General features: G+C 40.8%; 1 protein-coding gene and 1 non-coding gene across 12 annotated transcripts in view; one reads left to right on the top strand and one right to left on the bottom strand.

Moving 5' to 3' along the window:
* The window catches only part of LOC147341371 (PABIR family member 1-like), a 66,989-nt gene extending 47,529 nt beyond the window's left edge, over nt 1-19,460 (bottom strand). For 4 of the 11 annotated variants that reach the window (XM_086389217.1, XM_086389216.1, XM_086389215.1 and 1 more), the window contains exons 1-3: nt 19,312-19,460; nt 16,215-16,392; nt 8,682-8,760 (exon numbers count right to left, since the gene is read on the bottom strand). In XM_086389217.1, coding sequence (XP_086245343.1) covers nt 8,682-8,760; nt 16,215-16,392; nt 19,312-19,360 — 306 coding nt within the window. In that variant the 5' untranslated portion in view covers nt 19,361-19,460. Of the gene's footprint in view, nt 1-8,681; nt 8,761-13,753; nt 15,982-16,214; nt 16,393-16,582; nt 16,770-19,311 lie in introns of those variants that run through there. The other 7 variants (XM_086389224.1, XM_086389222.1, XM_086389223.1 and 4 more) reach the window with 4 other exon arrangements.
* A 559-nt stretch (nt 19,461-20,019) lies between these two features.
* On the top strand, nt 20,020-20,129 carry LOC147341373 (U6 spliceosomal RNA). Its single transcript, XR_015160051.1, has one exon. It is a non-coding gene; the product is annotated as a U6 spliceosomal RNA (small nuclear RNA).
* Nucleotides 20,130-24,905: the final 4,776 nt, after the last annotated feature.

The raw sequence follows: 24,905 nt of genomic DNA on the forward strand, positions 1-24,905 counted from the left end.
CTCTTCCAACAACACAAGAGAAGACTCTACACATGGACATCACCAGATGGTCAACACTGAAATCGGATTGATTATATTCTTTGCAGCTGAAGATGGAGAAGCTCTATACCGCCAGCAAAATCAAGACCAGAAACTGACTGTGGCTCAGATCATGAACTCCTTATTGCCAAATTCAGACTGAAATTGAAGAAAGTGGGGAAAACCACTAGACCATTCAGGTATGACCTAAATCAAATCCCTTATGATTATAAAGTGGAAGTGAGAAATAGATTTAAGGGACTAGATCTGATAGACAGAGTGCCTGATGAACTATGGTCAGAGGTTCATGACATTGTACAGGAGACAGGGATCAAGACCATCCCCATGGAAAAGAAACGCAAAAAAGCAAAATGGCTGTCTGAGGAGGCCTTACAAATAGCTGTGAAAAGAAGAGGAGCGAAAAGCAAAGGAGAAAAGGAAAGATACAAGCATCTGAATGCAGAGTTCCAAAGAATAGCAAGGAGAGATAAGAAAGCCTTCTTCAGCAATCAGTGCAAAGAAATAGAGGAAAACAACAGAATGGGAAAGACTAGAGATCTCTTCAAGAAAATTAGCGATACCAAGGGAATATTTCATGCAAAGATGGTCTCAATAAAGGAAATAAATGGTAGGGACCTAACAGAAGCAGAAGATATTAAGAAGAGGTGGTAAGAATACACAGAAGAACTATACAAAAAAGAGCTTCACAACCCAGATATTCACCATGGTATGATCACTCACCTAGAGCCAGACATCCTGGAATGTGAAGTCAAGTGGACCTTAGGAAGCATCACTATGAACAAAGCTAGTGGAGGTGATGGAATTCCAGTTGAGCTATTTCAAATCCTGAAAGATGATGCTGTGAAAGTGCTGCATTCAATATGCCAGCAAATTTGGAAAACTCAGCAGTGGCCACAGGACTGGAAAAGGGCAGTTTTCATTCTAATCCCAAAGAAAGGCAATGCCAAAGAATGCTCAAACTACTGCACAATTGCACTCATCTCACACTCTAGTAAAGTGATGCTCAAAATTCTGCAAGCCAGGCTTCAACAGTACGTGAACCATGAACTTCCAGATGTTTAAGCCGGTTTTAGAAAAGGCAGAGGAACCAGAGATCAAATTGCCAACATCCACTGGATCGTCGAAAAAGCAAGAGAGTTCTAGAAAAACATCTATTTCTGCTTTATTGACTATGCCAAAGCCTTTGACTGTGTGGACCACAATAAACTGTGGAAAATTCTTCAAGAGATGGGAATACCAGACCACCTGACCTGCCTCTTGAGAAACCTATATGCAGGTGAGGAAGCAACAGTTAGAACTGGACATGGAACAACAGACTGGTTCCAAATCGGAAAAGGAGCACATCAAGGCTGTATATTGTCACCCTCCTTATTTAACTTATATGCAGAGTACATCATGAGAAACGCTGGGCTGGATGAAGCACAAGCTAGAATCAAGATTGCTGGGAGAAAATATCAATAACCTCAGATATGCAGATGACACCACCCTTATGGCAGAAAGCAAAGAAGAACTAAAGAGCCTCTTGGTGAAAGTGAAAGAGGAGAGTGAAAAAGTTGGCTTAAAGCTCAACATTCAGAAAACTAAGATCATGGCATCTGGTCTCATCACTTCATGGCCGATAGATGCGGAAACAGTGGAAACAGTGTCAGACTTTATTTTTTTGGGCTCCAAAATCACTGCAGATGGTGATTGCAGCCATGAAATTAAAAGATGCTTACTCCTTGGAAGGAAAGTTATGACCAACCTAGATAGCATATTAAAAAGCAGAGATATGTCTGTCTAGTCAAGGCTATGGTTTTTCCAGTGGTCATGTATGGATGTGAGAGTTAGACTGTGAAGAAAGCTGAGCGCTGAAGAATTGATGCTTTTGAACTGTGATGTTGGAGAAGACCCTTGAGAGTCCTTTGGACTGCAAGGAGATCCAACCAGTCCATCCTAAAGGAGATCAGTCCTGGGTGTTCACTGGAAGGACTGATGCTGAAGCTGAAACTCCAATACTGTGGCCATCTCATGCAAAGAGTTGACTCATTGGAAAAGACTCTGATGCTGGGAGGGATTGGGGGCAGGAGGAGAAGCAGACGATAGAGGATGCGATGGCTTGATGGCATCACCGACTCGATGGACATGAGTTTGAATGAACTCCGGGTGTTGGTGATGGACAGGGAGGCCTGATGTGCTGTGATTCATGGGGTGGCAAAGAGTTGGACACGACTGAGCAACTGAACTGAACTGAACTGATACATAAAATTTACCATCTTACATTTACCATTTTTTAATTGTACAGTTCAGTACAATTAGTACTGTTAAATAAGTACATTTGTGTTGCTATGTAACCAATCTCTAGAATCCTTTTCATCTAGCAAACATGAAACTCTATAGACCCATGAAAGAACACCGCCCTCAAGCCCCTGGCAAACACTACTCCGATCTCTGTCTCTGGGAATTTGAATACTCTAGATTCCTGCAGCGCCAAATTTAGGGACAGTCTAGTATGAGACATGATCCTTAAACTTAAGTTTCATGCATTCAGTAACACTTTTTAAATACAGTTGACCCTTGAACAACATGGGTTTGAACTGCACACATCGATTTATACATGGATTGTTTTTTTTTTTTTTCCAATAAATATACAGCTGGCCCTGAGGGTTCCCACTCGTGGGTTCAAACAACCACAGATTGTAAACAATACACAACCTGTGGCTGGTTAGATCTGAGGATTCAAAGCCTTGGATATGGAGGGCAGGCTATGGGACTGGAATATACTCAGATTTTGGTATCATCTGCATCATGGAATCAATCCCCCATGGATATACCAAGGTACCAAGGGACAATTATATTTTCAAAACAATATTTGTATCAAGAATGATTTTTCTATTTTGCAATGTGATATATTAGCTAGAAATGAAAACATCTCTATTGTTGATGCTCTGTGAAAAACATTCAAATAGTATAGAAATACATAAGGCAGAAGTAAAAATTTTCCCACAATTCCATGCTCCAGAGATTACTAATAATAGATTGATATATATCCTTCTTGACATCTGTAAATATATAGATCATGTTATACATGTGATTCTGAACCCTGGGTTTAATTACTAGGTACAAAGGTGAGTGAGGCTGCTCAGGATGGTAGAGGGGAAAGATGGAAGAAACCTGGGCCTCTGATGACATCACTGAGCCACTGAAGTAACTAACCCTGGAACCTCCTTTAACAAACTTCTTGTTATTTGATATAATAAAGGTCCCTTATTGTTTAAGTCACTTCTAGTTGAATTTTGTTGCTTTTGCCCAAAACATTCTAATTATCATTTCATTCTCCTAGATAATTCAGCCTATCTATAGTGAAGGCAGATATATATCTCCATAAATTTCATAATGAGGTAGTACTTGGAACAAAATAAAAGCATATGCATAATGCTGTTGCTGCTAAGTCGCTTCAGTCGTGTCTGACTCTGTGCGACCCCATACATGGCAGCCCACCAGGCTCCATCATCCCTGGGATTCTCCAGGCAAGAACACTGGAGTGGGTTGCCATTTCCTTCTCCAATGCATGAAAGTGAAAAGTGAAAGTGAAGTCGCTCAGTCGTGTCCGACCTTCGCGACCCCATGGACTGCAGCCTACCAGGCTCCTCCATCCATGGGATTTTCTAGGCAAGAGTACTGGAGTGGGTTGCCACTGCCTTCTCCTATAATGCTGTTACAGCAAGCTAAACCAATAAACCTTGAAATTCTCATCATCAAATAAGGTAAAATGACTTCAGTTCTGCCAAACCTAATCCATTGTATAAGATGGTTTATTTTAAATATGCATGATATTAAGCTGAACCTTATGGGAATTAAGAGCCTAGAAATCCTAAGGAAAATTATGCATTTAAAAAATGCCAGGTACCTAGTTTCTCTACATAGGTACTATTACTAGTAAAAAACATATTTAATGAGCATTTAGCAGTATTCTTGCCTTTAGAATTCCATGGATAGAGGAGCCTGGTGAGCTACAGTCCATGGTGTGGCAAAGAGTTGGACAACTTTCACTTTTGGTAGGTATCATTGCTGTGCCAAGTGTTTTACACTGATTGACATAATCACAACAAACTTATGAGGCATAAGCTATTACATTCCCATTTTACAGATGAGGAAATTAAGGTGCAGAAGGGATAATCTGTCCTCAGATAATCAAGTTCATATGTATAGTGCCATTTATAGGTCCTTGCCTCTCAGTCATATTTTAACCCAATCCATTCTGGCTTCTTCTACCCTTTTTTCCAATGAACTTTCTTTCAAATTAAAGTTCATGATAAGCTCTATTTTGGTAACTCAAAGGACACATTTCAGTCTTTATAATGTTTAACCACTTTTATTCTCTGTGGTTTTTCATGGTACTACTCTCTCCTGAGTCTCCTCCCATCTCTCTGACCATTCCATCATAGTCTTATTTGGTGGAGCCTTTTCTGAGATTGTCAAGAAAGCAAGAGAGTTCCAGAAAAACATCTATTTCTGCTTTATTGACTATGCCAAAACCTTTGAGTGTGGATGACAACAAACTGTGGAAAATTCTTGAAGAGATGGGAATACCAGACCACCTGACCTGCCTCTTGAGAAACCTGTATGCAGGTCAGGAAGCAACAGTTAGAATGGGACATGGAACAACAGACTGATTCCAAATCAGGAAAGAAGTATGTCAAGGCTGTATATTGTCATCCTGCTTATTTAAATTATATGCAGAGTACATCATGAGAAACGCTGGGCTGGATGAAGCACAAGCTAGAATCAAGATTGCTGGGAGAAAATATCAATAACCTCGGATATGCAGATGACACCACCCTTATGGGCAGAAAGCAAAGAAGAACTAAAGAGCCTCTTGGTGAAAGTGAAAGAGGAGAGTGAAAAAGTTGGCTTAAAGCTCAACATTCAGAAGACAAAGATCATGGCATCTGGTCCCATCACTTCATGGCAGATAGATGGGGAAACAGTGGAAACAGTGTCAGACTTTATTTTTTGGGGCTCCAAAATCACTGCAGATGGTGATTGCAGCCATGAAATTAAAAGACGCTTACTCCTTGGAAGGAAAGTTATGACCAACCTAGACAGCATTTTAAAAAGGAGAGACATTCATTTGCCAACAAAGGTCCGTCTAGTCAAGGCTATGGTTTTTCCAGTAGTCATGTATGGATGTAAGAGTTGGACTATAAAGAAAGCTGAGTGCTGAAAAATTGATGCTTATGAAATGTGGTGATGGAGAAGACTCTTGAGAGTCCCTTGAACTGCAAAGAGATCTAACCAGTCCATCCTAAAGGAAATCAGTCCTGAATATTCATTGGAAGGACTGATGCTGAAGCTGAAACTCCAATACTTTGGCCGTCTGATGCAAAGAACTGACTCATTGGAAAAGACCCTGATGCTGGGAAAGATTGAAGGTGGGAGGAGAAGGGGACGACAGAAGAAGAGGTAGTTGGATGGTATCACTGACTCAACGGACATGAGTTTGAGTGAACTCCAGGAGTTGGTGATGAACAGGGAGGCCTGGCGTGCTGTGATTCATGGGGTCACAAAGAATCAGACTGAGCAACTGAACTGAACTGAACTGAACTGAACTTTCTGAGATTGATTTTTAAAGCTTTTTCCTATTCCTCTTCTTCTCTTATACTCTCTCCATAGGTCATTTCATTCATTCCCATAGCTTCAAATAATGATCTATTAATGATCCTAAATGTATCTCTAACCCAGATCTCTATCCCAAGTTTCAAACTTGTATATATAACATCTCCACTTGAAAATATCAGAGAACCTCAAACTTAACAAGGTCAAAACTAAACTCATCTTCCCTTTTAAATCTACCCTTCTGCCAATGTTCCCTTTCTCCGTGGTACCACTATCCCATCAGTTGCCCAAGTCAGAGAGCTGGTAATCATCTTTGCCTCCATGGTGTTCCACTCTCCATCAAATCTATCACCAACTGATCCTACTTTTCCAATATCTCATGGATCTTCGCACTGCCACCACATTTGTCCAAGTTACTATCAGCTGTTTGCCAGAGTTACTACAGTTGCCCATCTGATCTTCTTACATCTACTTTTGTCCTCTTCCAATCTACTTGCTACCCTGAAGCCAAGGTAATCTTTTAGAAGTGCAAATTTGATCACAAACTTAGATTTGTCTGTGATTTGGTCAATCACAGACAGAATTCTTCAATGAGTTTCCATTGAAAATAGGATAAAGTGGAAAAGTCTTTCCTCTTTTTGGCTGTACTGCATGGCTTGTGGGACCTTAGTTTCCCTAACCAGGGTTTGATTTCAGGCCCTGGCAGTGAAATCCTAACCACTGGACTGCTAGGCAATTCCCAAAGTGCAAAATCTTTAAAAATGACTTTTAAGGCCCTACAAGATTTTTGGAGAAGGAAATGGCAAACCACTCCAGTATTCTTGCCTGGAGAATCCCATGGACAGAGGAGCCTGGTGGGCTACAGTCCATGGGGTCGCAAAGAAGTCAGACACGACTGAGTGACCTCACTGTAACAAGATTTTTCACAAGTTTACATCTCCAATGTCATTTCTCACCATTTCATCTTTACTTTCACTCTAGCTAGAATGGATAGAGGAAGAAAGATTTGTTTAATGAACAGTTCTAATTTTCCCCCAACATACTATTATTGCATTTGTGGTAATAATGTTGAATATCATTTTATAAAGAGGAAAGTGCTCAGTTTTAAGATTAGAAAGCAATATTTTAAAATAGAATCTAAGCTATAGCATTTCATTAAAAAGTTCTATAGCTTTCATCATATTAAATCATATAAGAGAAATATATGAATAATTGTATATCAACAAAGCAGATAATCTAAACGAAATGGACAAATTTCTAAAAACACACAAATTACCAAACTAACTCAGGAGGAAATATAAAATCTCAACAGACCTGTTAACAAGTAAAGAGAGAGGCTCTGTTTCCAAAACCTCCCAACAAAAAAAAAGTCTACAGCCAGATGGCTTCACTGGTGAAATCTATCAAACATTTAAAGAATCAACACCAATCTTAATAAAACTCTGCCAAAAATATAAGAGAAGGAACATTCCCTAACACATTCTATAATATCAGCATTACCCCAATACCAAAGTCAGCAAAGATACTACAAGAAAACTATGGACCAATATCCTTTATGACTATAAGTGGAAAAATTCTGAACAAAATAATAGCAAACCAAATCCCATAGTACATTAAAAGGATTATACAGCAAGACTAAGTGGGAATTCAAAGGTGGTTCAACAAAAGAAAACCAAAGTAGTAAATCATATTAACAGAATGGAGAGGAAAAAAAACATAATCATCTGAATAGATGCAGAGAAAGCCTCTGAAACAATTCAACAGCCTTTGATGATTAAAAAAAAAAAAAAAAAAGACTCAGCAAGCAGGAATAGAAAGGAATTTCCCTAACATGAAAAAGGGCATTTACCCAAACCTTCAGCTAATATCATACTCAATAATGAAAGACTGAAAGCTTTCCACTTATGATCAGGAATAAGACAAGGATGTGTGCTTTTTGAGACAAGAGAGAGGTGGTGGTTGAATAACTGTGAATTCACCAAATGCCCCCGAATTGTTTAAAATAACTATGTGCTATATGAATTTCACCTCAACAAAATGATTCCTAGAGTGAAACATTTATTCACTTTGGCTTACTGACATACAAGCATATTTCCTACGTTTACAGGATAATTAGTAGGTGAGTTATCATTTAGAGATGGCATTATAACACCATGAAAAACAAACTATATTTTCAATTCAAGGTATATATGAGATAAAATCAAGCTATAAGCCTGAAAATTACCCTTAGGAGAACTTGCAAATTTCCCCCTCAAAATCAGATTGTTCTTTTAAAAACTGGAAGCCAGATGGTTTTATATATAAAAACAAACCTCAATGTTAAATCCACGTGGGATTTAAAAGTTCATTCTCCTGCAGCTGCAGCAGCTGCACCAATCATAACTGCAGTCAGTGTGATTATTTTTCCTTCACTAATGTTTAGAACAATGTTTCTCAAAGTGGAAACTTGTTTACAAATGCAAATTCTCAGGCCCCACCCCAAAACTCCTGAATCATAAACTCTGGGGTTGAGGGCCAGTAAAGTGGTCATGTATGGATGTGAGAGTTGGACTGTGAAGAAGGCTGAGCGCCGAATAATTGATGCCTTTGAAGTGGTGTTGGAGAAGACTCTTGAGAGTCCCTTGGACTGCAAGGAGATCCAACCAGTCCATTCTGAAGGAGGTCAGCCCTGGGATTTCTTTGGAAGGAATGATGCTGAAGCTGAAACTCCAGTACTTTGGCCCCCTCATGTGAAGAGTTGACTCATTGGAAAAGACTCTGATGCTGGGAGGGATTGGGGGCAAGAGGAGAAGGGGACGACAGAGGATGAGATGGCTGGATGGCATCACTGACTCGATGGACATGAGTCTGAGTGAACTCCGGGAGTTGGTGATGGACAGGGAGGCCTGGCATGCTGCGAATCATGGGGTCGCAAAGAGTCGGACATGACTGAGCGACTGATCTGATCTGATCTGAATCTGTTCTAACAAGCCTTCCAGATTCACACTCAAGTTTGAGAACCACTGGTCAACAACAATAGCACACATCTATAAGCATTTTCTTACCAGACTGTGTTGTGTCATACATGTTGCACTGTTTCTTCGAGTTGTTATTGAATCAGATTGTAACAATTGTGAATTATCACTAAGAAGAAAAGGAAAACATTTGTCATGTAAAATTCATTACAAAATTTTTTTTTAAGAAATAAGATTTCAAATCCTTAAACAACATTGCCATTGATGTAAACATCTTCTTCATGGAAACAGCTGTGCAGCTGTAGAAAATAAAACATGCATGTGTGCGCGCACACACACACACACACACACATCCTTAGTTGACTGAACCTAAACAAGTGTCCATGTAAAGTAGGGAATTCTCAAGCATGCCATTTTATCTCTAATCATGCTACCAAGAATAAGTATAAATTATTGTGGCCTTAGAGACACATCATTTTCTATGTAAACCTGTAACCAATTTAAATTTGTGATTGAAGCTATTATGTTCTAGCTGCAATTTCCTCTGGACTCCCAAACTTTCACATAATGAGAGGGATAGCCACTAGCAGGGTCAATAGAACTAAGCTTTTCAGATATGTCTCATTTGGCCTACCCAGTGTTAAAAATGTTTTTAATTAGCTGTGCAAACTTGGAACAACTATGGAGATTTCACATAAAGAACTCAGACTCCAGGTTTCTGGCTTCTATTGAAATTTTGCCACACTGAGTCACAGTCCCCCATGGCAACAATGAACTGAGCTGAGCAACCACTGCCTGCTGAAGATGTTCCTAGTTTCCTCAGCTTTGAAAGTGCCTACTTAGCCAGCCTTGTGGAGAAGGCACTGGCGACCCACTCTAGTACTCTTGCCTGGAAACTCTCACGGACGGAGGAGCCTGGTAGGCTGCAGTCCCTGGGGTCGTGAAGAGTCAGATGCGACTGAGCGACTTCACTTTCACTTTTCACTTTCATGCATTGGAGAAGAAATGGCAACCCACTCCAGTGTTTTTGCCTGGAGAATCCCAGGGACAGGGGAGCCTGGTGGGCTGCCGTCTGTGGGGTCACACACAGTCGGACACGACTGAGCCGACTTAGCAGCATCAGCAGCCAGCCTTGACCTGATTTGAGCTTGGGACCCTGAAGAAATCTTTCCCTATTTATGTTTTCGTTTTGTTATAACTTTAGAAATATTTTTATTTTATATTGGACTCTAGTTGGTTTACAATGTGTTTCAGATATACAGCAAAGTGATTCAGTTATACATACATATATATCTTTTTTCAAATTCTTTTTTCATTTAGGTTATTACAGAATATTGATGAGAGTTCCCTGTGCTATACAGGAAGTCCTTGTTGGTTGCCTAGTTTAAATATAGTAGAGTATGTTGTTATAACTTTTTTTATTTTGAAACTGAGACTCACAAGAAATTGCAAAAAGAATATAGAGTGTTCTTGTGTACCTTTCATCCAGGTTTCCCTAATGATAATAAACTATCTTTAACATGTTCTTTTCTACCCCCTATATCCAATTAAGTGCCAGTTCTTTTAGGTTTCACCCATGATTTTTCATGTCCATCATGCTTTCCAGGTTCCTTGCTAAAAAACCAATTCAAAGCATTCTTACTTTTCCACCGACTCTGTAATAGTCTAATTGGTCAGCTCACCTCTGTTCTTTTCCTACTGCAATCAGCTTGCTCTCCTGCTCACAACTTTCAGTGATTCTCTTCATTGCCTTCTGAATTCAGTTACATTCTTTACTATAACTTTTGAGCTTCCTTGGTGGCTCAGACGGTTAAGAATCCGCCTGTAATATGGGAGACCTGGGTTCAATCCCCGGGTTGGGAAGATCCCCTGGAGGAAGGCATGGCAACCCACTCCAGTATTCTTGCCTGGAGAATCCCCATTGATAGATGGAGCCTGGCGGGCTACAGCCTATAAGGTCGCAAAGAGTCGGACATGACTGAGCAACTAGGCACACACACTATAACTTTCAAAGCCCTCCACAATTTAGCTCCACAGACTTTCGGATTTCATAGACTAGGAAAATTTCAAAACAAAATCTTGGCATAAACATGCAGTTGCATTTTCTCTTGCCAAGTAAGGTCATTAAAAAAAATCTCATCAACTACCATCATTTCATTTATAAAAGGGCATTTTGTTATTTAAAAAAAAAAAAAAAAAAGCAGGACTGACAGTACAGGACTGAGTAAAATACAGTAATGCCCAGGAAAGTATGCTTTATATAACTTTTTAAAGCCATCGATTAGGTACAATGTCACCTGGGATCAGCACTAGTCAGTAGGTAAACATTTGGGAGCCAGTGATCTGGGCAGAGTTGACCAGCATTCTGGAATACACCTGTACTTTCCTACTTCCAAGCCTATTCTTGAAATGCTGTTCAGTTACCTGGCCACCTTTCTTCCAGTCTGCTTCCTATCGATCTGTTTGTTAGGACCCGTCTTCAGTGCCATCTATCCAAGAAGCTTCCCTGTATTCCTCACCAATCCTGCTGTCATTTCTAACTCCCTTCTTTTAATTACCCTAGGACTTACTTTCTCTTCTAAGCATAGATCTTATTCGACCATACATTTAAGTCTTCTCAGTATTCATTTTCCCTATTAAAAGCTTATTGAGCCTTGAGATACATCTTTGCAGTGCAGTAATTTGCATATAATAGGCAGTAACAATATTTATGAGAGGATATGTGTATATGTGTATTTTTACTTTCTTTCCCAGTCATTTTCCCCTACAAGAATAGGAATATATTTTAGCAGTTACTACTAGGAAGAAGGCAATGGCAACCCACTCCAGTACTCTTGCCTGGAAAATCCATGGACAGAGAAGCCTGGTAGGCTACAGTCCATGGGGTCACAAAGAGTCGGACACGACTGAGTGACTTCACTTTCACTGGGTTAGGTTCTACATGAAGATCTTGTCTACTCTTCTCAACAACCTGGTAGTCTTAATAATGAACAGATCATGGAGCCTCAGAGAGGCCAAGTAATTTAAGGCCTCTAGAAGGTGGAAAAATCTGGGTTCAAATTCAGGCCCATTGGATTCCAAAGCATGGGTCTTCCATTCCACCACCCAGATACCTCTACCAGCCACCTTTGTGGAAAACCCTAGTTCTCTGTCAGGCTGAAAGTGGTGTTAACTCAGCAAAGGTAAAGGTAAGGTAACTAGGAAGTTGGAGGGTCACTAATGGGTTGCATATTTCCACTGTCTTTTGCATGTGGGAGGTAATTCTTTTTTAAAAAAATTTTATTGGAATATAGTTGATTTATAATGTGTTAGTTTCAGGTGTACAGCAAGGTGAATCATTTATGCATATACATGTATATACTCTATTTTAGATTCTTTTCCCATATAGGCATTACAGAGTATTGAGTAGAGTTCTCTGTGCTATACATTAAGTCCTTATTGGTTATCTATTTTGTATATAGTAGTGTGTATATAATGGCAACCCACTCCAGTGTTCTTGCCTGGAGAATCCCAGGGATGGGGGAGCCTGGTGGGCTGCCGTCTGTGGGGTCACACAGAGTTGGACATGACTGAAGCGACTTAGCAGCAGCAGCAGCAGTATGTATATGTCAACCCCAAACTTCCAACTTATCCCTTCCCTCTGCTGGGATAATTCTTAAAGCTAACAATTACACTCTCCCCTAAATTTTTGTCTGCCAATTTTATTTAATAAGACTATAACTGAAAAGTGAAAAAGCTGGCTTAAAACTGAACATTCAAAAAAATAAGATGCAACATTCAAGTGGCATCTGGTCCCATTACTTCATGGCAAAGAGAAGGGGGAAAGTGGAAGCACTGACAGATTTTCTCTTCTTGGGCTCCAAAATCACTGTGGATGGTGACTACAGCCATGAAATTAGAAGATGCTTGCTTCTTGGAAGGAAGGCTATGACAAACCTAGACAGTACAATAAAAAGCAAAGACATCACTTTCCCAACAAAGGTCCATCTAGTCAAAGCTATGGTCTTTCCAATAGTCACATATGGATGTGAGACCTGGACCATAAAGAAGCTGCTGCTGCTGCTAAGTTGCTTCAGTCGTGTCCGACTCTGTGCGACCCCATAGACAGCAGCCCACCAGGCCGAGTGTCAAAGAATTGATGCTTTCTAACTGTGGTGTTGGAGAAGACTCTTGAGAATTCCTTGGACAGTAAGGAGATCAAACCAGTCAATCCTAAGAGAAATCAACCCTGAATACTCATTGGAAGGACTGATGCTGAAGCTGAAGCTCCAATACTTTGGCTACCTGATGCAAAGAGATGATTCATTTGAAAAGACCGTGATGCTGGGAAGGATTGAAGGCAAAAGGAGAAGATGGCAGCAGAGGATGAGATGGTTGGATAGCATCACCAATTCAATGGACACTAACTTGAGCAAACTCTGGGAGATAGTGAGGGTCAGGAAGGCCTGGTATGCAATATACTGAGATAATGTTTAAATGATCAGTAAGCAGCTCTGTCTAAACTGCACTATATTTACACCAGTTACATCCCTAAAGCAATAACTCTTCATGACCATTATTCTTCTTCCAGGTTTGTATTAATACAAGCTTATTAAACCAGTGTGCTTGTGCTCAGTCGCTTTAGCCATGTCCATCTCTTCTCGACCCCATGGACTGTAACCCACTGGCTTCTCTGTCCATGGGATTCTCCAGGCAAGAATACTGGAGTGGGTTGCCATGCCCTCCTCCAGGGGATCTAGATGGTTGATAAAGTCTGTAAAGGGCCAGACAGTAAATATTTTGGGCTTTGTGACCCATACAATCTTTGCTGCAATTAGTCAACTCTGCCACTGTAGTACGAAAGTGACCCAGAGATAGTAAGTGAACAAGGGGGTGTGGCTATGTTACAATAAAACTTTATTTGCAAAACCAATCAGTTTGGCCCCCAGGCAATAGCTTGTCTTTCAAACAGAATTGAGGCACTAACAGTTTAAATGCAGGGTCAGACTAGCGGTATTTAAAGAGGGAAGGCACTAGCAGAAATCCAAGAACTTAATCTCTAATAAGGGCCTAATAAGGGCCAGAGAAGTAGAAGAAAAAAATACCTTTAAATAAAATCACTGATACCAGTAGTGAAGTCAGCCACTTCAAGGGGCTAAAGATAGAATCAAGAGGTTCAAAACTTTGACATTGATATTTTTATTAATATAAGATGAATACAAAACTATACAGGAACTTAAGAAATAGTGATGTTTGTATTAAAGAGTTGACATTTACACAACAAATTCTGCAAATGCTGGTGCAAGGGAGACTGAGAGTCTTTATACATAGGAAACATCAAGCAAAATTGGAAAACTGCTTCAAAGAAGTGCAAAAATATTTAGTGAGCTGTGAAAGAGGGAAGGCAATGAGTATGAGAGGCCAAGTAAAAGAAAGTGCAGTGAGCAGTGGACATACTCCACTGAAAAGAATCTGCAAGAAAAAGAATGCAACTAAGTCTCCGTGTAATTCTGCTCTAAATTTTTCTTGTTGATTAAATGCTAAGCTTGTCACAACAGCACAAAATATGCCCTCAGATCACTTGGACAAGTTCCTTGACCTCAGGCATGTCACCTATCATTCCTATGCTACTTCTTCTTGATAGACAAGAGTCCCTGGACTTGGTCTTTTTTTGGGGTTAATTCCTACTAGAGAAATATGCAACTGCCCTTCACCTTTCTGTACAAAAATTCATGTCCAGCATCAGGATCTTAAGCTATGGAGTTCTACACTGTAACCATGTTCTAATATAATAAACATTTCCAATCTTTTGCAGAACAAAGCAAAGTATGAAGGGATAACTGTGATCACTCTGTTTCCAGGACTTTGAGGATTGGGAAAAGGGACCTGGTCAGCTGCCCCCCAACCCCCACCCCAGCACTTAATATATTAAATAGGATCCACATGTTCCTGCAAATATATATCCTCCATCATCTACATATTTGTGACTTGTTTCTTCATTTCACAGAGCTTTTCAATAAAATGAACATTCTCAAGTATTTTCTTCTACTAGCAGAGTGCACCCATAACAATTCATTTATTCACACAACAGGATTTAGAGTAGAATCCTGAATTTATAGCATGTTTTTCTCAGTACAACATGCAGAGCTGTCTCCACCCCTTATTTTTCTATCTGCCTATTTTAAAAGGTAATGTATTATTTTCAGGTCACTCTTAGTTTGCGTTTCATTTTGTTAGAACATATTCTCCCTTAACTCAAAAGACCAGAAAGCTGCATTTATTTAATTAATCAGCTTAGATATTGATTGAAGTTAAGTGAAGTGAAGTCGCTCAGTTGTGTCCGACTCTTTGCGACCCTGTGGACTGTAGCCTACCAGGCTGCTCTGTCCATGGGATTCTCCAGGCAAGAATACTGGAGTGGGTTGCCATTTCCTCCTCCAGGGGATCTTTCCAACCCAGGGATCGAACCTGGGTCTCCCACACTGCAGGCAGATGATTTACCCTCTGAGCCAGTGGACAAAGCACTAGCTTAGGAGTCTGGAGCCACAGCTTCCTAGTACTGATAGATTACTGCCTATGACATCTTGGAGATCGACAGGCCTGTTAGCCCATACATTAAACAAAGAGGGTAGATCTGGTCTCCTGAGTTCTCATCTAACAGTTGTGAATTACAGCTATCAAGTAGGATGATGCCAGCAAAAGGTGAAGTGCAAACTTAATAAAATGTATGCAGTGAATGCATTTTTCAGACATTTTTACAACATTGAGAAAAACTTACGATACTGGGATGTGAAATCCAAGATCTCACTTTAAAATTCTATTTTAAGAAATAAGGTTGAGTCAGGCCAGATCTTTGGATATATGCAGGAAATACAGTTAACCATCAGTTAATCTTTTAAACCTTTTTTCATCATCAGATCTCTAGAGTCTTTTTAGATATTTCCTCCCTCCTTATTAGCTCCTCTTGGAGAATTCCCACACAATTTTAATAGCACAAATATACTGCATATCTGTCTATGGGCCATATACACATATATCTGTTTTATGCATATGAGAAAAAAACTTTCACCTGCCAAGAACTAAGTAGGGCCAATGTAGGTCACTGAGAATACAAAATTAGGAGATCAATTTTCTGTGATAGCTAAACTTTTTGTTCAAATAAAAACTAGGTGTAAAAAAGGCCCAAGCTTATTTACTTGACAACCATTCCCACTCTGAGTGTGCTAAGGTGAAGGTCAGAGGTGACAAAGCAGACTAGAGAATGACAAAAATTACAGTCATTACAGATCTGGAGGCAAGGGTGGGGAGTACACAATTTCTTCAATGGTGTGGGTAAGAGATGGGGTGAAGTTAGAGAAAGTCGTGCTCCACACCAAATAGTTGCTGCTTTAGGGTCCTGGATCTTGATGAACTGTCAGAAGAGGATGTCAGGTTTCATTTGTGCCCTTGCCCTCCAGCCAGCCCGTCCCCCTTCCCCCACCCCCAGGCTGAGAGTGGGATCTTCGGGTCACCAGGAGCAAGGGAGATACCTGCAGAAACTCGATGAGTCAAGAAGTGGGAATGCTATTGTAAGTCACTTTCTTGCAACTCTTGCCACCCTTTCCCGCCCCCGCAGGCCTCCTCCAGTATCTCAATCCTGCTCACCCAAGGCCACTGATCAAAGGGGCGCTGCTGGATCGCCTCAAAGTGTTATCTTCTGTAGTGGTTGAACTCGGCAGCACCTCCAAATGTAGCTCCATTTTCTCCCGTGCTCTGTCCGTGCAGAAGCTTAGTTTGGAGCTCTCTGGTTTTTCTGGCTCCCGTTCACATAAGAACAAGTCAGCTAAGTGAGGAGATGATGTAGGGAGAGAGGAAAAAGAGGAAAAATAAAAGAGAGAAGGAAGTTCTTAGACAAGTGCGTGCTCACTTTTGCAGCCCTACCATCCCTAACACCAGTGGGCACAAAGTGGGACAGGACTGGCTCCGACCCTCCTAACTCCAAGCTCGGGGCACCTAACACTGAGATCTTCCACCTCCAAGCCTGTAATGAACATGAGGAATTTATCATAATCCGTGAATGCTCCTTTATTTCCCTCAGCCAAGGAAACCCGGGTAAGCCTTTCCGGTCAAAACAAAAACCACAACCCACTGCCTTGCAGAATCATTTGGGCACTGCGCTTCTGCGCATGCGTCCTGGGTCCGGCCCGCTGACGCACGTCTACTACGTAAGCAACGAACATTATTACAGGCGCCTGTGTCCGCCGTGATGTGGGCGCACGCGCAGTGAAGGAGCCTTTTTTCGCAAGCCAGGCAGTCTCTTCTCTGTCCTTAGTGCGGATTCACCTTGGTTGTTCCTCCTCTCTTCCCGTGTTAACCCTAGCATGGTTTCCTTAAGCATTATTTAGGAAAGAAAGGATGGAAATAAGGTGTATGAGAGCGCCATCCTTTCTGCCCTAAATCTAATACTCAGTTTGGGTTAGCTCGTCTCATGACTGAGGCTGACAAGCTTGTTACCTCCCATGAAGAATTTTTCCATCCTGTTAGAAAAGACATCCTACACCTTTGCAATGTAAAAAACACTAAATCCTGGGGGTGGCGGTGGGGGAGAGGACCACCCGCTCTCAAAGGGTCATGTTAAAGTCCTAACACAATTGAACCAATTGCGCTAATAAATCATCCCGTGTGTGTGTGTGTGTGTGTGTGTGTGTGTGTGTTTTACCATAATCATGCAGTGTATATTTTTTACATTGAATAAAATCTAGCTAAGAAAAAGGGTTAAAACAAGGAGGCTTATTTCTTTAAAAATCTTAGAATTTAGTATCCATTCAAATCAGTGTTGCCATTTAACAATGTTGTCATGGATTGAAACATTTTAAGAACTGCTCTTTTAGAATTTTTTTTTTTTTTTTACCACCAGTTAATGAGCCACGTTGAGTACTGAAATCTTACTACTACTACTAAGTCACTTCAGTCGTATCCGACTCTGTGTGACCCCATAGACAGCAGCCCACCAGGCTCCCCTGTCCCTGGGATTCTCCAGGCAAGAACACTGGAGTGGGTTGCCATTTCCTGCTCCAATGCATGAAAGTGAAAAGTGAAAGGGAAGTCGCTCAGTCGTGTCCGACTCTTTGCGACCCCATAGACTGCAGCCTACCAGGCTCCTCCATCCATGGGATTTTCCAGGCAAGAGTACTGGAGTGGGGTGCCATTGCCTTAACTCCATGCTAATAATTTTGAAAAACCACCCATCTTAGGAACCATATAGAGAAATGGCAGAGAAGGCAAGTGAAACGATTGAAATGGGAGTTATTAATTAAAAGAATCACAACACAGTATAGCACTTTACAGTTTAAAAAAATGTTTTCACATATTTATCTCAATTGGTTCAATCGTTAACCCTGCTCAGCTAATCAGCGGTGAATTTAAATAGGATTATTTTGAAACAGTTCATGACAAGTTTATGTCATAAACATGAAAGATCATAATAATTCTTCATTCTGAGAATAGAATAAAAAAAGTGTAATTATATTAGACAGAATTAGGTTACTTAAATCCCTGACATGAGGACGATTTGGAGTCTCCATTCCTGATATAAGACAGGTTAACAATAGCTACCATTTGGGGGCCATTTATTATGTGCCAGGTACTGTCCTAAGCACTTGAAATATGTGATCATATTTAATGCTTACAGTAACTCTGTGAGGTAGGCACTATCACAATGCCCATTTTTCAAAGGAGGAAACTGAAGCTCAGAGGGATTACTCAAATTACAACTACTAAGTGGCAAAGCCAAGATTCCTCTGCCGTTCTATTTAAGTGAAAAGACAGACCAGGGGCCTCTGGATATTTCTCTGGACACTATTTATGAACAAGTAAGCACTCAATAAATAGTTATTAAATTATTTTATAAATAAATACAGGTTTAAGTAACTTGCCCTTCACAGCTATCTTGTAAATTAGGTAAATATTTTCTATTTTACAGTTGATAAAATTCCAGAGAGATTAATGGCACATAACTAGGTAGCAATAGAATCTGGGCTGGTACCAAAATTCCTGAAAGCCACTGTGGAATTTCCCAGGGTAAGCTGGAGAATTTATGAAAGATGGCAGCTAAAACTGAGTCTTTAGTCAGTCAGGGTGACTGCAGAGGCAGTGGTTAAATACAGAATAGAGGGTCAAAACGAAACCATCTGAATAAGATAAAAATATGGAGTACATCAGAGAACAAAGAGCTCTTACTTTCAATCTACTGCTTATTTTACTTTTCAAAGAGTTTGTTAATATCCTTGGCAGACAATAAGGTTTAATGGATATACCGTGAATGAATAGAAAAATCAAATCTCATCATGTCTAAACATTACTGATATCTAGGTTTTTAAAATGGTCACAAAAGAGTTGGACATGACTTAGTGACCAAGCAACAACAAAGTACATAATACTAAGAAAATAGGTATAATAAAACAACAAGGAAAGAGCAACTAAGAGTTTTGAGAAAAGGGGTTAAGAATATGAAATGATTAAATACATGAGATAGCAATAAGTTTCCAGCTACTACCAAAAAGGAGGGATTCTCTTTAACTTAGTTCAGCTATATGACAGGAACCTAAAACCTGTAAAAATAGAAACAGGACATACTCAAGTTGGAAAGTCAAAAGGAACAAGTACTACAAAAACAAATATTTCTATATACTAGAGTGGCAAACACAATATTTAAAGAAATTATTTTTACTTCCCATTTTTACCCACACATTATTATACCAACCTGGCTTTGTTCCCTGCTTAACATTTGCTGTTCTGTTGTCATGCGCCATGATCTTGGTTTGTTGTTTTGCTTAGATGTATACCTTGACCCTTGCGGTGCTCTTCTTTATCTCCCAGTCTGCAGCCATCTGCCCCTTGCCTCTTTCCTGTGAAAGGTGTCCCACAAACATGTCATAATCAGTTCTTTATTTTGTCCGTTGTCACGGCAACTTTAAAGCAACATGTTAGCCTTTAGTTATCCCAAGAGCAATACTAATACAAGTTGATACCAAGCCCACAAACCACAAGCCCACAAACCACAAACACCCCAAACCTTTCAAAAGATTTACATAAAGAGTAAAAGGAACTAGGTAGGCAAGAAGATATGAATAATGAATAAACCCTGAAAATGATGGTCAAGATAGCATCTGTCTTCTCACATATCCTTGAATGTCTCCTAATTGTTCAGCCCCAGAAAGTTAAGGATTCTTTTAAATTGTTTGGCTCTTCAGAGTTTGGGACTGTGCACTTGGTCAACAAATGACTATTTGGTAGCTATTGTGAACAATAGAATGTACTATAATTTTTTTTGAGCAGATTTATGGGGAGTGGGGGTATGGCTGAAACACTGAGATAAAAAGAGAAACATAAATTGATTTAAAAAAAAACAGAACTTGATTTTCTAATCCAGCTTGCAGGAAAATATAGGCAATTTAAAGGAAACTATCTTGTGCTTACTTTAGCAGCACAAATATTGCAAATTGGAATAACAAAGAGAAGAGTAGCATGGCCTCTGTGCAAGGATGACATACAAAACTTTGTGAAGTGTCTGATATTTTTTCATCTCACACTGTTCAGAATCAGTTCAGTTCAGTTCAGTTCAGTCACTCAGTCACGTCCGACTCTTTGCGACCCCATGAATCGCAGCACGCCAGGCCTCTCTGTTCATCAAGTTCACCCAAACTCATGTCCATCGAGTCGGTGATGCCATCCAGCCATCTCATCCTCTGTCGTCCCCTTCTCCTCCTGCCCTCAATCCCTCCCAGCATCAGGGTCTTTTCCAATGAGTCAACTCTTCACATGAGGTGGCCAAAGTATTGGAGTTTCAGCTTCAGCATCAGTCCTTCCAATGAACACCCAGGACTGATCTCCCTCAGAATGGACTGGTTGGATCTCCTTGCAGTCCAGGGGACTCTCAAGGGTCTTCTCCAACACCACAGTTCAAAAGCATCAATTCTTCGGCGCTCAGCTTTTTCACAGTCCAACTCTCAAATCTATACATGACCACTGGAAAAACCATAGCCTTGACTTTATAGATTTTTGTTGGCAAAGCAGTCTCTGCTTTTTAATATGCTATCTAGGTTGGTTATAACTTTCCTTCCAAGGAGTAAGTGTCTTAATTTCATGGCTGCAGTCACCATCTGCAGTGATTTTGGAGCCCCAAAAAATAAAGTCTGACACTGCTTCCACTGTTTCCCCATCTATTTCTCATGAAGTGATGGGACCAGATGCTATGATCTTAGTTTTCTGAATGTTGAGCTCTAAGCCAACTTTTTCACTCTCCTCTTTCACTTTCATCAAGAGGCTTTTGAGTTCCTCTTCACTTTCTGCCATAAGGGCGGTGTCATCTGCACAGCTGAGGTTATTGATCTTTCTCCCAGCAATCTTGATTCCATCTTGTGCTTCTTCCAGCCCAGCATTTCTCACGATATACTCTGCATAGAAGTTAAACAAGTAGGGTGACAATATACAGCCTTGACGTACTCCTTTTCCTATTTGGAACCAATCTGTTGTTCCATGTCCAGTTCTAACTGTTGCTTCCTGACCTGCATACAGGTTTCTCAAGAGGCAGGTCAGGTGGTCTGGTATTCCCATCTCTTTCAGAATTTTCCAGTTTATTGTGATCCACACAGTCAAATGTCCATCATCAAAAAACAATCTACAAACAATAAATGCTTAAGAGGGTGTGGAGAAAAGGTAACCCTCCTACTCTGTTGGTGGGAATGTAAATTGATGCAGCCACTATGGAGAACAGTGTGGAGCCTCCTTAAAAAACTAAAAATAGAACTACCCTATGTTCCAACAATCCCACTACTGGGCATATACCCTGAGAAAACCATAATTCAAAAAGATACATGCATCCCAATGTTCACTGCAGCACTATTTACAATAGCCAGGACATTGAAGCAACCTAAATGTCCATTAACAGATGAATGGATAAAGATGTGGTACATATGTACAATGGAATATTACTCAGCCATAAAAAGGAATGAAATTAGGTCATTTGTAGTGATGTGGATGGATCTAGAGTCTGTCATACAGGTGAAGTCAGAAAGAGAAAAACAAATATCATATATTAATGCATATATATGGAATCTAGGGGGCATTCCAGGTGGTGCTAATGGTAAAGAAGCTACCTGCCAATGCAGGAGACATAAGAGACCCGGTTCTATCCCTGGGACAGGAAGATCCCCTGGAGGAGGGCATGACAACCTGCTTTAGTATTCTTGCCTGGAAAATCCCATGGATGGAGGAGCCTGGCAGGCTACAGTCCATAGGGTCGCAAAGAGTCGGACATGACTGAAGTGATTTAACACACACACGGAATCTAGAAAAATAATACAGATTAATCTATTTGCAGGGCAGTAATAGAGATCCAGATGTACCGGACATGTGGATGTGGTGGAGTGGGGAAGGGGAGGGTGGGATGAACTGGAAGAGTAGCATTGACATATGTACACTGTTGTTGTTCAGTCGCCCAGTCCTGTCTGACTCTTTGCGACCCCATGGACTGCAGCATACCAGGTCTCCGAGTCCCTCACTATCTCCTAAAGTTTGACCAAGTTCATGTCCATTGCATCGGTGATACATCCAGCCATCGCATCCTCTGATGCCCTCTTCTCCTTCTGCCCTCAATCTTTCCCAGCGTCTGGGAAATGAGTTAGCTGTTTGCATCAGATAACCAAAATGCTGGAGCTTCAGCTTCAGTATCAGTCCTGACGAGTATTCAGGGTTGATTTCCCTTAAGATTGACTGGTTTGATCTCCTTGCTGTCCAAGGGACTTTCAGGAGTCTTCTCCAGCACCAAAGTTTGAAAGCATCTATTCTTTGGCATTCTGTCTTCTTTACTGTCCAGCTCTCACAACTGTACATGACCACTGGGAAGACCACTGTTGTTCAGTTGCTCAGTGGTGTCCAACTATTTGTGACCCCATGCACTACAGAATGCCAGGCTTCTCTGTACTTCACCATCTCCTGGAGTTTGCTCAAACTCATGTCCATTGCATCAGTGATGCCATCCAACCATCTCATCCTTTGTCGTCCCCTCCTCCTCCTGCCTTCAATCTTTCCCAGCATCAGGGTGTTTTCCAATGAGTCAGGTCTTTGCATCAGGTGGCCAAAGTTTTGGAGCTTCAGCTTGAGCATCAGTCTTTCCAATGAATATTCGCCTTGACCTTTGTCAGCTGAGTAATGTCTCTGCTTTTAAACACACTGTCTAGGTTTGTGATACCTTTCCTGCCATGAAGCAATTGTCTTCTGATTTCATGGCTGCAGTCACCATCCGCAGTGATTTTGGAGCCCAAGAAGAGGAAATCTGTCATTACTTCCACCTTTCCCCCTTCTATTTGCCATGAAGTAATGGGGGTGGGTGCCATGATCTTAGTTTTTTTAATACTTAGTTTTAAGCCAGTTCTTTCACTCTCCTTCTTCACCCTCATCAAGAGGCTCTTTAGTTCCTCTCTGCTTTCTGCCATTAGAGTGGTGTCATCTGCATACCTGCCTGCAAGTTAGGAAACCAGGGTTCTATTCCTGGATCGAGAAGATCCCCTGGAGAGGGAATGACAACCCAAACCAATATTCTTGCCTGGAGAATCCCATGGACAGAGGAGCCTGGCAGGCTACAGTCTATCGGGTTGCAAAGAATCGGCCATGACTGAGTTACTAACGCATGCACGCACACACGTGCACACACACACACACATACACACACACACATATCTGAGGTTGTTGATGTTTGTCCCACCTATCTTGATTCCAGCTTGTAACTCATCCACCCCAGCATTTCTCATGATGTGCTCAGCATATAGGTTAAACCAACAGGGTGACAGCAGACAGTCCTGTCGTCCTCCTTTTTCAATCGTGAACCAATCAGTTGTTCCATACAGGGTTCTAACTGTTGCTTCAGTTAGAAGCAACATACCCACATACAGGTTTCTCAGGAAATAGCTAAGATAGCCTGGTATTCCCATCTCTTTAAGAGATTTCCACAGTTTGTTATGATCCACACAGTCAAAGGCTTTAGCGTAGTCAATGAAACAAAGGTATATGTTTTTCTGGAATTACCTGGCTTTCTCTATGATCCAGCAAATGTTGGCAATCTGATCTCTGGTTCCTCTGCCTTTCCTAAACCCAACTTGGACATCTGGAAGTTCTTGGTTCACATAATGCTGAAGCTCAGCATGCAAGATCTAAGCATGACCTTTCTAGCACTGGAGATGAGTGCAGTTGTTCAATGGTTAGCACATTCTTTAGTACTACCCTTCTTGAGAACTGGGATGAGGATTGACCTTTTCCAGTCCTGTGGCTACTGCTGGGTCTTCCAGATTTGCTGACATATTGAATGCAACACCTTGATGGCATCATCCTTTAGGGTTTTGAATAGCTCTACAGGAATTCCATAGCATCCACTAGCTTTATTTCCTAAGGCCCACTTGACTCCAGAATGTCTGGCTCTGGGTAACTGACTACACCATTGTAGTAATCCAGTACATTAAAACCTTTTTTGGACAGCTCTTCTGTGTATTCTTTCCATCTCTTCTTGATCTCCTCGGCATCTATTAGGTCTCTACCATTTCTGTCCTTTATTGTGCCCATCTTTGGGTGAGATGTTCCCTTGATATTTCCAGTTTTCCTGAAGAGATCTCTAGTCTTTCCCCTTCTGTTGTTTTATTCTACTTTTATGCACTGTTCATGGAAGAAAGCCTTCTCCATGCTGTTCTTTGAAACTCTGCCTTTAGTTGGATGTACCGTTCCCTTTCTCCCTTGCATTTCACTTCTCTTCTTTCTTCACATATTTGTAAAGCCTCCTAAGATGACTACTTTGCCCTCTTGCTTTTCTTTCTCTTTGGGATGGTTTTGTTCACTGTCTCCTGTACAATATTATGGACCTCCGTTCATTGTTCTTCAGGCACACTGTTAACTAGATTTAATCCCTTGAATCTATTCATTACCTCCACTGCATATTCATAGGGGATATGATTTAAGTCATACCTGGCTGGCCTCATGGTTTTCCCTGCTTTAGTTTAAGCCTGAATTTTGCTATGAGAAGCTGATTATCTGAGCCACAGTCAGTTTTTGCTGACTGTATACAGCTTCTCCATCTTTGGCTACAAAGAATGTAATCAATTTGATTTTGGTATTGACCATTTGGTAATGTCTATGTGTAAAGTCGTCTCTTGTGTTGTTGAAAAAGAATATTTGCTATGACCAGTGCATTCTCTTGGCAGAATTCGGTTAGCCTTTGCCTTAATTCATTTTGTTCTTCAAGGCCAAACTTGCCTGTTACTACAGGTATCTCCTGACTTCCTACTTTTGCATTACAATCCCCAATGATGA

Source organism: Bos grunniens, chromosome X (assembly GCF_055505025.1).
Source record: "Bos grunniens cultivar Pamir isolate PY7600 chromosome X, Bosgru_T2T1.0, whole genome shotgun sequence".
In the NCBI taxonomy this organism is placed as follows: Eukaryota; Metazoa; Chordata; class Mammalia; order Artiodactyla; family Bovidae; genus Bos; species Bos grunniens.